At 60.8% G+C, this 17539-nt stretch overlaps 2 protein-coding genes across 3 annotated transcripts; one reads left to right on the forward strand and one right to left on the reverse strand.

Annotated features, from left to right (window-relative positions):
* Positions 1-785: 785 nt before the first annotated feature.
* HCN3 (hyperpolarization activated cyclic nucleotide gated potassium channel 3) lies at positions 786-7845 on the reverse strand (the record flags this gene model as incomplete). The annotated part of the gene is made up of 8 exons (XM_084303172.1): positions 786-1930; positions 2421-2585; positions 3166-3406; positions 3495-3641; positions 4050-4268; positions 4718-4879; positions 5037-5466; positions 7520-7845. The coding sequence occupies 8 exons, from the start codon at positions 7843-7845 to the stop codon at positions 786-788; spliced, it is 2835 nt and encodes a 944-aa protein (XP_084159298.1).
* Positions 7846-8347: 502 nt separating this feature from the next.
* On the forward strand, positions 8348-17099 carry CLK2 (CDC like kinase 2). 2 transcript variants are annotated; one of them, XM_084303200.1, is made up of 13 exons: positions 8348-8538; positions 10251-10420; positions 10622-10856; positions 12604-12700; positions 13048-13114; positions 13444-13560; positions 13797-13963; positions 14435-14529; positions 14896-15025; positions 15303-15385; positions 15616-15695; positions 15929-16019; positions 16455-17099. In XM_084303200.1, exons 2-13 carry the CDS (start codon positions 10251-10253, stop codon positions 16635-16637), a joined length of 1515 nt encoding a protein of 504 aa, XP_084159326.1. In that variant the 5' UTR covers positions 8348-8538; the 3' UTR covers positions 16638-17099. The 2 variants fall into 2 exon arrangements, with proteins under 2 accessions (XP_084159326.1, XP_084159327.1); XM_084303201.1 differs by having other exon boundaries at positions 12607-12700.
* The last annotated feature ends 440 nt before the right edge of the window (positions 17100-17539 follow it).

The raw sequence follows: 17539 nt of genomic DNA on the forward strand, positions 1-17539 counted from the left end.
GCCCCTGCCTTTGGCACTTGGCACGCCAGGGCTGGCCTGGCTGGCACAGGGCTCCAGCAGCACCAGGGCCCAACACCGAGCCCTGAGCGTGGCTGCTGGCACCTCGGGGAGAGGGGACCTGGCCCCCACCTGGCCCCAGGTACCTGCGCTCTGCCTGCCCAGTGAGACCCCACAGTGGGCTCCAGCCCCCTCTGCCCTCAGCACCAGTGGGGTGCTGGCTCTCTCCCCTCTCCCAAAAAGCCAAAGTGCTGGGCAGATCTCTGTGGGGATGGTGTGGGGATGCTGCGGGTACTGTTGTGGGAGGACGAGCCCAGCAGAGCCTGCCAGCATCACCCTGGCACCGAGGAGAGGCTGCAGGGAGTGAGGGCAGAGCAGAGAGGGGCCCAGCCCCGAAGGAGTAGCTGTGGGGAGCTGGGCTCCCCTGGGAGGCCTGGATTTGGGGCGAGGGCTCCAACTTTGCCTGCTGCCTCCAGAAGGAGGGTAGGTGGCAGGATAGAAACGGTGATGGAGCGGGTGGGGAGAGCAATGGCACGGTCCTCGGGAGAGCCCCCTCCTCGTCCTGCCAGGCCAGCTCCTGGGGCTGCTCCAAGCCCACCCCTGCTGCGTCCCCCGCACCCAGCATGTCCGGTGCGTGTCCCCGTGCCCTGCCTCTCACCTCGCCTCCCCTCGGACAGAGCCAGGCCTCCACAAGGTGCTCTGCCTCTCCTGCTGCCTCCGCTCTCCTCCCGCGGGTGCCACCTCGGTGCCTGTCTCTCTCTTACCCGTGCACGGGTGCCGCCGGGGGCTCACATGTTGGATGGGAGCTTGGGCTTCCCCGTTTCCACCTCAGGGCTGAAGGCCACGGAGCCCTTGCGGGAGGGAGCTGCCGCCTGCCTGGGTGCAGAGACTGGGGACTGTGGGGTGGACGCTCCTGCCACGGAGCGGCTCGCTTGAGCCAGCGATCCTGAAGGCATCTGCTGCGGGTGTGCTGGCTGGCCTGCGATCCCCGGACATGGCTTGGCGAGGAGTCCGGCTACTGAGGGAGAGGATCTGCGGGCCAGGTTCCCCACGGATTTCCTCCCCTGCTGCAGGGAGCTCCCGTCTGCTTGCTGAGCAACCTTGTTGGGCAAGGAGGGCTGGGAGGCCGAGAGGAGACGGACATCCTGGGTGAGCCGCCCCACGGGCAGGCCCTGGATGCTCCTGTGCTTCACCAGCTGCTGTGGCTGCATCAGAAGCGAGATGTGGGATCCGGTGGCCCGGGACAGGCTGTAGTGGAGAGTTCTCCCCGCCGGCAGCGCCTGCTCCGAGCTGGGGGACGGAGCCCCCGCCGCCTGCTGCAGCAGAGAAGTGGAAACCGAGGTGCCCCGGGACTTGGAGAGCTGGGGCTGGGATCCTGCCGGGGGCTGCTTGGCCGCTGGCGGCAGCTCTCCCTTCTGCGCCGCACGCGGCAAGGGCTGCCCCCCGTGGCTTGGTCGCTGGCCCCCGCTTTCCAGGGGTGCCTGGGACTGGACCATCGGGGAGGAAGGCGAACCGGCGGCCGGTGTCTGCAGATGGGACTGCGCCCCCGATGGGGAGCTGACCGAGGAGGGCCGGGAGCCCCCCAGGCTGGGCTGGGACCTGCGCACCTGCTTCGTCAGCAGGGTGGCCTCAGGTGACAGCGGGCTGGAGATGGAGGAGGGCGGCAGGAAGATGTGGGCCTGCAGGCTGTGTTGGTGAGTCAAGGCAATGGCCACGTTGGTGGTGGCAGCGGCTGTCTGCAGGGGCGCGTGCACCAGCGGCTCCCAGATCACCGGCTTGCCGCTCAGCTCCCGGCCCATCGTCATCTGCTGCAGCTCCTGGATGTTGTGGGCCACATCCTGGTCGTGCTTCACGATCTGCTGGATCATCTCGTTGTTCATGGGCCCTGAGCTGTGCTCAGCTCGCTTGCGGAGCAAGATGGAGTTCTTCTTCCCTGGGTGAAAGGTAGTGGTGTCACCCTCCCCAGGAGCTCTCAGGGACACCGTGCAGGGCAGGGGTGATGGTGGGGAAGGGACGATAAAACCTCACTGCTTTACCAAATGGAAGCAAGGCTTTGGGGAGGGTCCTAGCTTCAGCACAGAGGGAGAAGTAGGGGCAAAACAGAGCCCAAAGGATGATTCCAAAGGCTCCGGGCTGGGGGCTGGAGTCTGTGGTCCCACTTGTACTCAGCAGGCAAGGGGGGACGAGGACGAGCAACTGGCCAATGCCAGACAGGGCAAATATGTGTAGGGAGGGTGACAGCCCCACCCTGGGAAGCTCATCAGCATTGCCCAGATCCTGTCTGGGAGGAAAGAGGGGCCCTGGTGGCAGGCTGCATCCCTCTGCTCCCCCTCCTCATCGCTGGGGACCCGTGAGGCTGGAGTGCTGGGACCCTGGGAGCAGACACAGAGGTGGCTGCGTGGGGCACAGGGGCTGCTCCTCACCTATGCGATCCAGACGGTCCATGGCCACCGTCTCAAAGGCCCTGCGCATCATGGGGTACTCCTCCAGCACCTCATTGAAATTATCCACCGACAGGGAGTAGAGGCGGCAGTAAGTGTCAGCTCGCACGCTGGCTGTCCGCCTGCCCCGTGTCAGCAGGCAGATTTCTGCAGGGAGAGAGATTGAGGTGGCGGAGTGATGCAGCCATCTGTCCCCTCCCCAGAGACCTCCCCAGAGCAGGGACAGGGCTGCCTAGCGCTCCCACAGGAACAGCACGGCTCAGGAGAAGGAGCAAAGCCAGGAGTCTGGACAGCCACAGCCGTGCCCTGGGCCACACACAACCTGTTCCTCCCTCCCCGGGCCATGGAGACATCCTTGGATGCAGCTCCTGCAGTCACCTGACCCAGTTCTCTTCCAAAACCGTGCTTGTAGCCCATAAACTTGGCCCAGGTGCTCTGCTCTAAAAACCTCTGCTCTATGGCCAGAGGCTGGCTGGGCAGATGCCCTCTCTGGCCAAGACAGCCAGAATTCAGGGCTCTCTGACTGCTGGTTCCCCTGATCACCCTGTGGGACAAGACACCCTGCAAGAACCGGGGAGGTGGACTTCTGAGCCCCAGAAACCCGAGGGAGGTGGATGCCCAGCCTTTGGCGTTGGTGCTGAGGGGATGGACAGAGGGTGCAAGCATCACATATCCTCCAGCAGCTCTCATGTCCCCCTGCTCTCCAAGTCCCTCAGCACAGCCTCACCCCCAAAGTAGGAGCCATCAGACAGCTTTGTCTCCTTGTTGCCCTTGGTGAGGATGCTGACCACCCCGTGCTGGATGAAGTACATCTTTTTGCCCACAGTGCCCTCGCGGATGATGAAGTCTCCAGGCTGGAAGACCTCGAAGCGCAGCTTGGTTAGCATGGCTGTCACGAAGTTGGGGTCTGCGTTGGCGAACAGGGGCATGTTGGCCACCAGGTTGCGGCAGTTGAAGTTGATGATCTCCTGTGGGGTGAGGAGCAGGCCAGCGCTGACCCCGGTGAGCACTGCCCTCCTTCCCCCACACCACCAGCACTGGGGTGCCTGCCCATACCTCCTTGAGTGGCTCGCTGAGCTCCCCCAGGATGTTCTCCTCATCAAACATCTTGCCCTGGTAGCGGTGCTCGTAATACTCGTGGATGCGCTGGCGCGTGTCCCCAGGCAGCTTGTGAAATGACATGTACTGCTCCACTTGCTTGTACTGCGGGGACAGGAGAGAGCCACGCTGGGCTGCGCTGAAATGAGCTGCGCCGTGCCAGGGCTGGCAGCACCGCCGGCTCACACCTTCCCTCTCCTTGGCGGTGAGGAGCAGCCACTGCCAGAGCTGGGACCCCCGTGTGCTCAGGGCAGAGAGGGTCCCACGGCAGAGGCCGGGATGCGGGCCTCACTATGCCAGGGTGAACCCCGGCAGGATGACTGGGGTGTCCCTATCCAAACAGGGAGCCTGCCCCCCTGACACCCCCACCTCCTGAGCAGGCAGCAAGGGCAGAGAGCAGGGCAGGAGGCTGCCGGGCAGGGAGCCCGCACCAAGCAGGTTTTGGAGCTCGACCCACTTGTGCCGGCATGACTTCCCCCAGGATCCAGGCACTCTCTCCAGCACCCTGCTGACCTTCTCCTGGTACTGGCGCCGGGATGAGTCCAGCGACTGGATGAGGGCGGTGGCGTGGCCGATGAACATGGCGTAGCAGGTGGCTCCCACGATCATGCTCAGCATCGTGAGCCAGACGTCGGTCATACCCTCGGGCGCCTGCTGGCCATAGCCAATGCACAGCATGTGGCTCATGGCCTTGAACAGGGCGTGCGAGTACTGCTTCCCCCAGGAGTCGTTCTGCAGAAGAGGGAACAGCAGCGCTGGGGGGCTCTGTCGGAAGGAGCCACTGGGCAGAACCATCCAGTTCCCCCTCCCCGCAGCCAGCAAAAAGGTATTTGATGTGTCCACAACCGAAGGGCAGAGCTCTGCCTGGGGAAGAGGATGAGGGACTGGGACTGCCTCTGGGGGAGCAGACAGGAGCCCTGGTGCCCTGTTCCCTCCTGGCAGGGCACAAGGGATTCCCCTGGCCGGTCCAACTCCAGCAGCAGCCAAGGTGGGCTGAGACAGGAAGAGGATGCAGAGATTCCCCCCACACCATCTCACTGCTGCTCCGCAGCACACAGATCCACCGGGCAGCTCTGGGGGCTGAGTGTGCCCAGGCGTTTGAGCGGTTGAGATGTGCAAGCACCTCCTCTCCTCCCCCTGGTGGATGCAGCACCAGTATCGCCCCTGCCCGGGGCACTCACCACCATGTGGTTGATGGAGACCCAGCAGTCCTCCGGGAAGTCTTGCAACATTGGCACCAGGAACTGGAGGCACCCATCCCAGTGACACAGCAGCAGCATCATGCCGATGAGGTTGAAGATCCTCACCACAGCACTTGCCAGGTCGTAAGTCATATGGAAGATCTGGGGAAGAGGCAGGAGCGCAGCTACAGAGAAACTGTCTCTTTCCCCATTATGGTCGCTTCAACTCCCTCCTCCAGCCAGCCGGACCCCACAGCCAGAGATCCCTGACCTGCCCCGAGACCCTGCCCCGGGCCTGGGACCTCCGAGGGACCCTCACCTCCTCCCACTGGTGGATGTAGCGGATGAGGCGTGAGAGGCGCAGCAGGCGCAGCAGGCTGAGGATCTTGGTGAAGCGGACGATGCGTAGGGCCCGCGCCGTCTTGTAGACGTCCGAATCCACCTGGGTCTCGAGGTCAACGATGAGGAAGATGTAGTCAACTGGGATGGAGGAGATGAAGTCAACCAGGAACCAGCTCTTCAGGTACTTCATTTTGATGGTGTGAGGGTCGAGGATGATCTCTGTGTTGTCCTCCACCACGATGCCTGTCCGGAAGTTCAGGACCAGGTCAGCCAGGAAGAAGGTGTCTGAAAGCACGTTGAAAACGATCCAGGGCGGGGTGTTCTCGTCCTTAAAGAAGGTGATGCCCACAGGCAGGATGATCAAATTCCCCACCATCAGGAGCAGCATGATGAGATCCCAGTAGAACCTGCAGGAAGGCAGCAGGCAGGGAGCAGGAGGAGAGGTGGGACAGAAGGTTAGAAAAGAAACCCAGGACCAAAGCTGGAGTCCAACATGTCACAAAGAGGAGAGCGCAGGGAGGACACAGGCTTTGCTCCCCAGAGCTCCCCATCGTCCGCCAGCTCCCAACCACAGCCCAGGCTGGCTTAGAAGGATTTGGGATAAGCCTTGCTGCTTACACAAACCCAGTGCTGAGCTCCCAGGGCATCCGAGGGACTCGGGGCCAGGGAGGCACTTGGGATGGTAGCGTGGGGCAGCCGGGCAGGAGCGAACAAAGGCCAGACAAGTGCCATCCCCATGGAGAAGGTGGAAGGAACGTGTCTGACCCCAAAAGGGTGCTTGTGAGTGGTGGGCAGGAGCTACACGGTCCTAGGCCTGCAGGAGCACCTCATCTCCCTCCTTTCTCTGAGAGGACAAGCTCAGAGGCTTCAGAAGTAAATCCACGAGGTCCCCAGCATCGGCTGATTAGAGTTTGACGGTGCCCTGAAATTCAGCATCCCCAGCCACGCGTAAAGGCTGTTTGCCTTCTTCATGCAAACACATGCAATGCTCGGGGGGCTTCCCAGCTCCACGCCCGAAGTTTTTATGGGGTCTGGAAAAGAAAGCCCAGCTCCCGCTTTTGGGTGCCCTGCTCAGTCCCAGCTGAGGCTGGTGCTCTCTGCCCCCGGAGGTGAGGACACCTCGCCCGTGTTAACGCTGCCTCAGCCACGGCCAGGGCTTGCTTGTGTGGGTGAGGAGGCACCGGCCAGGCAGAACGGAGCTGACCTGGCTGCACAAACACCTCCCGCACCCCAACTCTGTGCCCTGAATGGTAAAACAGCCTGCCCCCCGCCAGCTGCCGGGTGCACTCGATTCAGATTTAGGCTTAAGCTCTTTAGGGCAGGCCCCGTCCTTCACTCCGTGTCACGGCGAGCACACAGGGCCCTGATCTCTGTGGCCTTTGAGGATCCCCGTAATGTGATAAACACCAGCGTAATCCAGCCGGCTCGCTGCATGTCACCTTCACAACGGGCTGAAGCTCCTGCAGAGCTTGGGCTCGCAAACGTGGGGGGCGGCTTTCCTCCCAAAAGGTCCACGAGGGCTTTGCGCCCCTCGGGGTCACTCTGGGGAGGCGCGGGGCGGTCTGCGGGGGGCACCGCAGGCCCTGGAGGCTGCGGAGCTGCCCACAGGTGCCGGGGACCTGCACCAGGTGCCAGCCCCGCTCTGGAGCTCCTCACCCGGCTGGGGACGTCGGCCGTGTCACGGCTTGCCGTGGGAGATGACTGCCTCGCAGCTTCATCCCCCGTAGAGAAAGCCCACCCTATATGACTCAACATCCCCGTGACACCCAGTTCCTCCCACATCAGCCGGCCCTGCGCTCTTCCCGGCGATCCCGGTGTCACGGTGAGGCAGGCCCGTCGCCTCGCAGCGCCCTGCCCTCTCCTCCTCCGGCAGCTCGGGGCTGCGGGGCTGGTGCTCGGGCAGGCTCCACGGGCACCGTGTGGGGTCTGCGCGAGTCCTGCACACGTTTGGCAATTCAAAGCGGTGTCAAGGGAGGAAAGCTTTGCGTGGGGGCAGAACCAGGCGGCCCCTTCCTCCTCCTCCTTGGCGTGCCCGGAGCTGGGGGCTGCCGGGGAGCTCCTTGCCCGGCGGGGAGCCCCAGAGGGCCGGGGGGATACCGGAGACCGGGAAGGGGCTGAACCGGAGGAAACTTGGCTGAGTTATCGCGGGGCTGGCTTCGGACGTGCCCAGGGTGGGGAAGGGGCCGGGGGGCTCGCGGTGCGGGCGGCGGGGTCGGAGCCTCGCCAGCCCCGATTGCTCGGGGCCGCCTCCGCTGTCCCCCGGAGGGGCCGGGGGAGCACCGCCGGTGCCCCTCACTTGTTGCCCCGCCGGGCGCTGCCGGTGCGGCGGGGCCGGGAGGGAGCCGCGCTCAGCACCAGGGACAGCGGCGGAGGGGCCGGGCACCGAGCACCGGGCACCGACCACCGGGTACCGGGGACCGAGGCCGGGCCCGTCCGGGGGGAGCGGGGCCCGGGTCCCACCTGAAGTCGCTGTAGGGGTGGATGATCCAGGCGCCGGCCGACTTCACCCGCTGCCGTTCGATCTCCACGGCCCGGTGGCTGCCGAACATGCGCAGCGAGAACTTGTTCACGGCGGGCTGCAGCATGGCCCCGAGCTGCCGCTGCACGAACGTGCCCGCCGCCGCCGCCGCCGCCGCCTCGCCCTCCGCCACGATCTGCTCCGCCGCCGCCGGCGAGGCCGGGGCCGCGCCCGCCGCCCCCCGAGCGGCCGCCCCCGCCGCCGCTTCCCCGTCCGGCACCGGCGGCTTCTCCCGGGGCTCGGGGCTCCGGCCCGGCGCCGCGTCCATGCCGCCGCCGCCGCGCCTCACGTTTCCTTCAAACGCCCTTGCCCGGGCGCCCTGCCCGCCGCCCCGCCGCACATGCCCGGCCCCGGGCGGCCGCTCGCTCGCCGCCCCCGGCCGCTCGCTCACCGGCGCCCGCGGCCCCGGCGGCGCCCGCCTGTTGCGCACGCCCTGGCGCGGGCACCGCGGCCGGGCCCCGCCGCCAGCGGGGAGGCGCCGGCGGCAGCGGAGCAGCGCCGAGCACCGAGGCCCGGGCGGCGGCACGGGAGCGGCGGCGGCGGCAGCGGCGGCGGCGCGGGACCCCGCGGCGGGCGGGGCGGGGCGGGGCGGGCGGGGCTTAGGGGCGTGGTCTAGCTCGACGCCCCGCCCCTCCGCCCCGCCTCCGTCCCCCCTCCCTCCCGGCCCCGCCCCGCCCCCGGTCCCCCGGCCCCGCCCCGCCGCCTTTGCGCGCGGGCCCGTGCGCGCGCCGCGCCTCGTGACGCAAGCGCGTACGCGTGTGCGTCGTGCGTGCGCGCGGCCTGGCTGAGACCCGGATCGGCGGCGCGGCGCGGCGGGGCGCGGCGGAGGAGGCGGCGGCGGCGAGGACGAGCGGCGGAGGAGCCCGAGAGGAGCCGGAGCGGGGCCCGGGATCCCCGGGGGCCCACGGCCGCCATCACGGACTTCCTGTGGGACAAGCGCACCGGGCTGGCTGCGAGGACGGTGCGGCTCGGGGCGGGGCGGGCGGGGTTAGGCCGCGGCGGCCGCTTCCGTGCTCGGCGGCGGCGGCGCCCCCGGGGCCGCGCTGGGCAGGGCCGGGCCGGGCCGGGCCGGGCAGGGCCTCCCGGAGGCTACTCGCCAAGGTCGGGGCCGCGCTCCCGAGGCCCGAGCGCTTCCGGGGGGGCGCTCGCGGGGCGGGCCCAGAGCGCCCGAGGAGGCCGCGGCCAGGCCCGGGGGCACCGGGCGGGGGGTTCGAGCTCTCCCCATCCCCTCTCCCCTCCCCTCCCCCGGCGCGGTCCGTCCCGGTGCCCCGGCCTCGGGCCTCGCTCTGCGGACGGGTCCCGGCGCTTCCTTTTTCGGCGCCGCGTCCGGTGCGGGCCCCGCCCGGCGGCCGAGCTCGCTGCTGGCGGCCCGGCCCCACCGCCGATGATCCCCAAACCGGTTCCAGCGCAGCGAAACGCCCCGGTGCGGCCTCCGCCTGCGTGCAAGGAGGGCTACCCGGCCGCTGGAGGGCTGCCAGCGTCGCCTCCCAGCGCTGCCTTTAATTAAGGGCTGGGAGCGTCTCCCTTGCGCGGCGCTCGCAGGGGGTGTGACGGGCTCGGCGCTCGCCTTGGCCCCAGCGCCGGGTGTCGGTGAGCCACCGCCGGGGAGGGACCGCCAGGGGCTCTGCGGAGCCCGGCCTGGCTGCCGAGGGTGAGATTTGTCGGCGTGCGATGAGTACGTGCCTGTAGCTCGCCACGGCTGTGGGAGTAGCTTTGCCTTCTGGTAGCCCTGCCCCTAACGTCAGCAGAGTTTTGCGGGCAGAAAGTCAGCCAGGTAGGCGAGCGTGCGTTCTGAGGGGGGAGGAAAGATCCGCCAGGAGGTGTGTGGGCAGAAATCCAGCCTCTTACCTGTGGAGACAGGGCAGATCTAGCAGCTCAATGCTTGAGAACCAAAATACGCATTGGGAAAGTCTGGTATTTTTGGAGCGAGGTCTGGGGGTAGGAGTAGGACCCTAAGAACTTGCACTTCAGAGGTGGAACTGGGTGTATGGTCTTACTGAGGCGTTTTCTTCTTCGTTTTTGACTCTAACGTCCCACCTACAGGGCAGAGTTGTGAGTATTCCTTGCCTCTGAGGTAAGGCCTACGAGGCTGCCTTAACACATCTGTGCGTGCAGATGGTGTTCCTGTTCCTTGGATCCTGTAGGGGCCTCTGTGCTTGGAGTGAGAGCTGTAGGTGGTGCTGGCTCAGCAGCAGGACAGAGGCATTTCTTCAGCAGTTGCCCACTTAGGTGTCTGCAGTGCTGGTGCAAGGATTTGGGCCTGGCATCAGTAATAAGCTGAGCTTTGTTTTATTTTCAGTTCTTCTTGGTGGAGTTTATGCTTCCTGGGGAGGGCATAGGGTCAGGGAGAGAAAGTAGGAGCATTGAAAGCACAAATGCTGCTCCTGGAGCTGTGGCCAGTAAAGACCATGGATAAGAAGTGAAGGGGGAATCGTAACCTGGAGAACAAAACCACAGCAGGCATGGCCCATGGGGGTGGCTGCATCTTCACTCTTATGAGGTTCCGGGGTTCCTCAGAGGTTTGTCCCCTCCTTCTCAAATCCCCCATGCATACTTAGACATGCTGATTGCCTCCCCCTGTTTGTCCTAACGGTTCTTTGGCTACTGACTGTACGTGCTGGTTTCTCTCCCTTGCCATCGCCTCATAGTCACGGCCTTGTGTTGTTCCTGCAGATGCCTCACTCTAGAAGGTACCGCTCGTCGGAGCGCAGCAGCCGGGGCAGCTACCATGAGCGTTACAGAAGTCGCAAGCACAAGCGACGGCGGACGCGGTCACGGTCGAGCAGCAGCGAGCGTGACCGTCGGCACCGTCGGGAGGACAGCTACCACGTTCGGTCCAGGAGGTGAGTCAGCCCCGCGGAGCTGCTCGGATTTTGGCTGATTCGTCTTGCTATCGCTTTGCCAGAGCCACCCTGCGCCTCACCTGTCCCCAGCTGACCCGAGGTGTTTCGGCCCGTCCTGTACTTAGCAGGCTTGCATGCTCTGAGCTGTCACTTCCTGAACAGTGTTCGTAATCCTATCCCCATGGGTTGCTTCCCCCCCAGCTACGACGACCACTCAGCGGACAGGAGGGCCTACGACCGGCGTTACTGTGATAGCTACCGGCGGAACGATTACAGTCGTGAGCGAGGAGAAGCCTACTATGAACCCGAGTACCGTCATTCCTACGAGTACCGGCGCTCCCGGGACCGCGAGGGCAGCTACCGGAGCTGCAAAAGCAGCCGGCGTAAGCACAGGCGGAGGCGGCGCCGCAGCCGGTCCTTTAGTCGCTCCTCATCGGTGAGTATCCTGCTGTGCTGGGCCTCCCCTGTAACCTTTCTCTCGCAGGTGGCAAGCTGGGTAAGTAGAAAACTCACTTTCTAACACTCTCTCGGACTCAGCTTGAGAAATGCCTAGAAAGCCTTTGATGCAGGCAGCGGTTCCTGTCCACCGTCCTGGTGCACCTCAGCAGTGGCTGCCCTGTGCCAGCTGGGCACAGGCAGCTCAGACCCTGCCTTAGCGTTGCCCGCTCAGAGGTGGAAGGCCAGGCGTGCCCCGCAGGGCTGGCATGTCCCCCTGGGGTGGTGCTGTGCTCCACAGCTCCTTTATCCCTACAGAGCGCTGCTTTGGTGTGGTGATGCTCATTAAAGAGCTGTCTAGGAACCCCAGCTGAGCGGTCTTTGTGTGAGGTTTGTACAGGAAGCATTCAGCTGCTCCTGATCCCAGAGAGCTCGGTCTGTCTGCGACAGGTCCCCGTGGCCCCTGCTGATCCCTGATCCGGGCCTGTGTTCTGTGGCAGGAAGCCCCGTCTCTGTGAGCTGGGTCCTGTGTCAGAGCAGGATCCTTTGGGTGGGCGCAGCTGACTTGGGTTGTCACGCCAGGGGCTTTGGCAGGTGAACGTAGCTTGTGGCCTGGTCAGTCCGGGTGGAGGCAGTAACCATCCCAGGCTCTTCCCAGCAGTGTCCCCGGCTTTCTCTTCTTGTCTGTTCTGCTGTTCACCTTCCACTTCTGTTAGACCCCAGACATGTTCTCTGCTCTGTGTGTGGAGCTCTCAGTGTTGTCTGGTCTGTTCTGACTGTGTGTCCAGGGACGGGGTTATGGGCTGGATTCAGGTCCCGAGTCTGCTGTCTGGTTGCTCCCAGGTGTGGGGTTGCTTAGCGGAACCAAAGGCAGGAGTTTTCTCTTCTCTGACATAAAATCTCTCATCTGCCTCATCCCAGGCTGTCCCTATTCCCTGTTGGGCCTCTGCTTCTCTCCTGGAAGTTGGTCTTTCCAGGATCAGCTTCTCTGGGGGAGGGTCTAGAAAGAAGTGTCACATCTGCCCCCAGGCAGTTACTTGTAAATTCTCTCTGGTTTTGGATGGATCGTTGTACCAAGAGTTGCTTCTGAAATCTCTGAATTCATCTTAATCTGAGTGTTGGGGCTGGGGGAAGCCACCGTGGGAGGTTGTTGGAAGGGGATGGGCAGTGTCTGTGGGGCAGTCTGGCCCTTTGCTTGTGCAGGACTTCCCGGCACCTGCCTCCTGCTGCCTTTCCTCAGTGGCTGATGCGGGGCTGAAGCAAGCCTCTCCCTGCGGTCACTGAGTGCCCGGCTGCAGTCGTGCTTTGGCGTGCTCTCTTGGCACTGATCCGGGACCCATAGGCCAGTGCCGTTCCTCTCCAAGCCCCCACAGGAGCAAGAGCAGCTGGCTCCTTCCACTGCCCCTCTGCTAGCCCTCGTTCTGCCCGTCTCTGCTCTCACACTGGTTCGGGTGGGGCTGTTTGTAGGTTCTTTTTTCTTTTTTTTTTTTTTTTTTTTTTTGCTACAACGAAAAGCAAACTGTTTTTTTCTTTTCTGAGCTAGTGTGTTGTATCTTGACATGTTCCCTTGCAATATCCCTATCGTTATATATTCCTCTGTGCCGTATGAATTGGCTGGGAATCTCCTCCTGCAACCCCTCCTCAAACAACCATGTGAATTTCCAAACCAACCAATGCGTGACGCTGGCTGCTGCGCTGGTTTGAAAATCTGATTGGTGAATGATGAATTCCCTGTCTGCCTGGGCCAGCAGCGGAGTCGACAGAGCAGCAGAAGGGCCAAGAGTGTGGAGGACGACGACGAGGGGCATCTGATCTATCGCGTCGGCGACTGGCTACAAGAAAGATGTACAGCCAAATCGTAACATAATTTAGCTCTCTAGTTAAGCTCCCATCGCAGTCGCAGATCTGTCTTATCTTTCTGTTTCATTTTATTTTCATTGTTTATTAAAGAGAAACCCTCTCCTTTTCCTTCCCCTTTTGTTAAAACTACGTTTATATTTTGTATTGTTACTGAAGTGCCAGGGAACTAGGGCAGTTGCCTTGTGCAGCCGGTGTCAGCCTTCCGCTGCTCCGGTCTCTCAAGCTGTGTGCAGGTTAGGTGTTGCAATGCATTCTCCTCTGCCTTGTGTATGCGCTGCATCCAGGTCGTGCTCACTCTCTCATGGGCTTTTCTCTTCTTCTCTCCCTCCCAGATGAGATTATTAGCACCTTAGGGGAAGGCACGTTCGGCAGAGTGGTGCAGTGCATGGATCACCGGAGGTACGCCCGCTCCTGGGGCGGGGAGGGGTGTGGCGATGAGGAAAAAAGGCAGCGCAGCTGGTGAAATAGTCTCGTGCTTCAAGCAGGAGCCTGGGGTGGAAATGGGTCCCTCGATTTCTAGTATTCCTCTGCTGGTGTGGGTGCTCATCCCGTTGGGTCATCCATGTGTTGGAGAGGGACTGGGGGGAGTCTCGGGGCTGTTCATAGCGAGGGAGAGGATGTATAAATCTTCCCATGAAGAGAGTAGTTCAGAAAGCCCTTTTTTTGCAGGGCACAGTCTCTGACACAACTCCAGGGTGACCTTGAGTTTTCTTCCTGTTTCTCCCCAGGGGTGGTGCACGTGTTGCTCTCAAAATCATTAAAAATGTGGAGAAATACAAAGAGGCTGCCCGACTAGAAATAAATGTGCTGGAGAAAATCAACGAGAAGGATCCCGAGAACAAGAAGTGAGTGCACTCAGCTGGTGACAAAATGGAAGGGAAAGCATCGTCCTAGCGCAGTTGTAGGGATGGGATGGGAGAGGTGTTTGGTGTGTGACTGAATTCATCTGTAGCTAGTTTTTGGTGGCGCGTTGCCTTGGTACGGGATACAGACCGAGCAAGGAAAGGGTGAGCCTGGTGCAGGGACAGCCCGTCTGAGTGGTGTGTGCAGATCTGTCCCGAATCTGACTCTTTCTCTTCAGCCTGTGTGTCAGGATGTTTGACTGGTTTGACTACCACGGCCACATGTGCATCTCCTTCGAACTGCTGGGGCTCAGCACTTTTGATTTCCTGAAGGACAACAACTATCTGCCTTACCCCATCCACCAAGTGCGGCACATGGCCTACCAGGTGTGCCAGGCCGTGAAATGTAAGTGTTCACTGCTCTTTTCTCTGCTGGCCCATGACTGACCTGGAGAGCTGTGTGGCTCCCAACTTCAGTGCCAGTTCTGCAGCTGGTGGCCCGATGCAATGAGTTTTTGCCACAGTGCTGCTGTGCCAGTCCTGAGACTGAGCCTTCCTGCCCCTCTGTGGTGAATGTGTGCCTGGGGTGAATCCTTTTTCTTTGCCTGGTTATAATGTTTCTGATGCCTGTGGGCTGGCAGCTGCCCAGAGCACTTCAGCGTCCACCTTCCTGTGTATGTTCTGGTGATCGATGCGATCAATCTTTGTGCTTCTGTCGAAGCACCTTGGCCTAGACTGGCCTGTCTGTTCACACCCAACTTCAAACATGGGCTAAAACTGTGCCAGCAGCAACCCAAGTTAATGCTGTTTGCTCATCAGGTGGATGCAGCATCGTTTTGCTTCTGTTTCTTGACTCTGGTTCTGTTTGCTTCCTCAGTTCTGCATGACAATAAACTCACTCACACTGACCTCAAACCCGAGAACATCCTCTTTGTGAACTCTGACTACGAACTCACCTATAACCTGGAAAAGGTAACGCAACAGCTTTGCTCTAGAAGTGTCCTTTTGGGTTCTTGGTGTCCCTGACCTTAGCACGGGGAGGAGTTGGACTATAGGAGATAGTGTTGGCTGGCTGCATTCACGCGTTTGTTCAGGACAAATCTGGGTGAACTGCCTGTATACAAGTAAGCTATGGAGACCACAGACTCCAGCTGAGTGAGAGGTTTTTTTGGGAGGTGCTGTGCTGCGCATCGGAGGGTATGCACCAGCACTAATAGACCCTGCAAAGCATTCCCTTCCCCTGGGCCCCTGTGGCAAAACCTTGGTTGTGTAAGGTCCTTGTGTGTTGGTCCTTGTTTGGAAGCTGCTGAGTAACTGCTGTCTTTCTCTCTCACAAAGAAGCGAGATGAGCGGAGTGTGAAAAGCACGGCCATCAGAGTGGTGGACTTTGGCAGTGCCACTTTTGATCACGAGCATCACAGCACAATTGTCTCCACCAGGCACTACCGGGCCCCGGAGGTCATACTGGGTAGGTTCTCCCTGGCTTTCTGCAGCAGCAGGCTTTTGTCTCGAGGGCACGGGGAGCTGCCTGCTGGATTAATTCAGAGAGGGCTGGGGGCAACAACTTGAAACCGGTGGTTTTGGCATTGCTATCAGCTGGGCAGCGTATTGACACTAATGTAGCAGGAGAAGGCCAGAATGGGAATTGTTTTTCCAGTTACTTGTTGGTTTTTGAAAGGGTGAGGGAGAGGGACTTGGAATCCTGGGCCATAACTGTATTTTCTTTTAAATGCGTTGTTTTTTAGAGCTTGGCTGGAGCCAGCCCTGTGATGTTTGGAGCATCGGCTGCATCATCTTTGAATATTATGTGGGTTTCACCCTGTTTCAGGTGAGAACCGTTTGCTCTGTGGCTTCCTCACAACTGGTGAAAGAGGATGCTGGCTGTTGCCCAGCACAGCCAGGAGCCTCTGGGGCTGATGGAGTTCCCTCCATCACTGCAGGCCTGTGGAGATGACCGAGGCGTTGGCCAGCAGGGGGTTCTGAACTGGGAATCACCCGGGTCTGGAGGCAGAAAGACTAACCTGTTCCATGCATCCCCTTTATGCTTGTCTCCCTCAGACACATGACAACCGGGAGCACCTGGCCATGATGGAGAGGATCTTGGGGCCAATTCCTTCTCGGATGATCCGGAAGACCAGGTGAGAAAGGCCAGCTGGGCACTGCAGGCTTCCTGGCTCTTCCCCGCTTTATGTAGAGCGGTTCTCTTCAAGGGATCAAACTTTGCAGCTGCCTGCTGAGTCAGTCCATGCTGCTGCAGTGTCCTGAGTGATGTGTGCGCCCCTGGCAGAGTAGTGGCAGGGCTGGCGCGTTGCTTCTGCTGCAAGGTGTTTGGTGCTTGGGTGTAACCTGTTCCCACCTCTTACTCTGACAGGAAGCAAAAGTATTTCTACCATGGCCGCCTGGACTGGGATGAGAACACCTCTGCTGGCCGTTATGTTAGGGAAAACTGCAAGCCACTGCGGGTAAGGCGGGGTGGGCAGGAGCGCCTGGTTGCTTTATCCTTTTCTCATTGCAGAGTCTTACAGTGCCAGCCCCAGTTCTGAAGATTCTTCCCGTGGGCAAGGTTGGGCCACTGAAAGGGTCAGACCAGTATCTTCCTGAAGGAGCCTTGGCTGTCCCAGACATAAACTAGGAGGACTGCAGCAGCCTGAGCTTAACCTCAAGTGGATGAGGAGGAGGGCAAGGAGACTTCAGGAAGTGTCTGGGAAAGATGGGGAAGGGGGAAAACCCTTGACAGTTCTGTGCTTGTTAAAGTGGCCTAGAGTTCAGGCTTAGGATGAATGCAGGTCTGAACAGACCAGTCCTCCCCCACCTTAGCTGTTCAGGCCAGGGAGCGTTCTGTGACCAGCACGGGGTGCAGCGTCCTGCGCCCTGACCTCTCCCCTCTCTCTCCACAGCGGTACCTGACTTCTGAGGCCGAGGACCATCACCGCCTTTTTGACCTCATTGAGAGCATGCTGGAGTACGAGCCGTCCAAGCGCATCAGCCTGGCTGAAGCCCTCAAGCACCCGTTCTTCGACATGCTGGAGATGGAGCCAAGCACAAAAATGTGGGACTCTAGCAGAGACATCAGCCGGTGACGCCACAGGTGCCAGCTTGCCCTCAGATTCTAGCCCCCGTGGAGGCCTGTGTGATTTCTATTCAGACATTTGGTGCTTTTTTTATACATAAACTCCCTGGACATGTTTGTAAAGCTGTTAATATGTGAGATACTGTAAATAGCCCATATTCTCTATCAGCCTCTGAGCACCACAACCTCCTGCTGTTGCTGCTGCCGCTATCGTGAGGCGAGGGGCTTGTATGTCCATATTGTAAATACCTCTGTTCATGTGTTGCTTTGTCTCCTGTTCTCTCCTGCCCGCCTCAGTGTAAATACTCCAGGACTCGCAGCTCTGTAGCTTATCTGTTTCCTTGTAAGTTATGAAACTGGTGGGATTGCATGGGAATTATTTTTTGGATCAATGTCATAGCCCATCCCCACACCAGAGTTTTATAAGAATTTTGTACAGTCTTTGTGAGAAATAAATATGAAGTGAATAAACCTTCTGGCCTGTGTTTGGACCAGCAGCAGCCTGTCTCGAGGCTGTTCTGCTGGTGGTTTTTACTCCTGAGAGGTGGTGACTGTGCTGCACCCTGCAGAGGGAAGGAAGATGCATCCTCGTGTTGCAGGAAGAAAGCTGCTTCAGTCTGGTAAACCCCTGGGTAACAAAGCCAGCTTTATTCACCCACCTGCCCAGTTCTTCCCAAGCTTGGATGATGGCCTTGTTGTCTGAGCTGCTCTGAGCTGCTGCAGCTGGCCTGAAATAGGTCCAGGACATGGTGGGTGGCAAAACATGGGTCCTGTGTTGTGCCCTGAGACTGGTATTCAAAGGTGGGAAGATTTGAAACAAGTCTTTCTACTAGCAAAAGGATAACAGGGACTAGTTAGATATGTGTGGTAAAGCCAGGCTCAAAAGGTCTGAAGGGAGCAGCCTAGGTGCTG

Source organism: Netta rufina (assembly GCF_964035555.1).
Source record: "Netta rufina genome assembly, chromosome: 29".
NCBI classification, from domain to species: Eukaryota; Metazoa; Chordata; class Aves; order Anseriformes; family Anatidae; genus Netta; species Netta rufina.

Excerpts from the sequence above, each read along its gene's own strand:
- CLK2 (XM_084303200.1), top strand. The coding sequence starts at position 10,251 with ATGCCTCACTCTAGAAGGTACCGCTCGTCGGAGCGCAGCAGCCGGGGC. Across the intron at positions 13,115-13,443 it reads CAGTGCATGGATCACCGGAG|GGGTGGTGCACGTGTTGCTC; the intron begins GTACGCCCGCTC and ends GTTTCTCCCCAG. Across the intron at positions 13,964-14,434 it reads GGTGTGCCAGGCCGTGAAAT|TTCTGCATGACAATAAACTC; the intron begins GTAAGTGTTCAC and ends TTGCTTCCTCAG.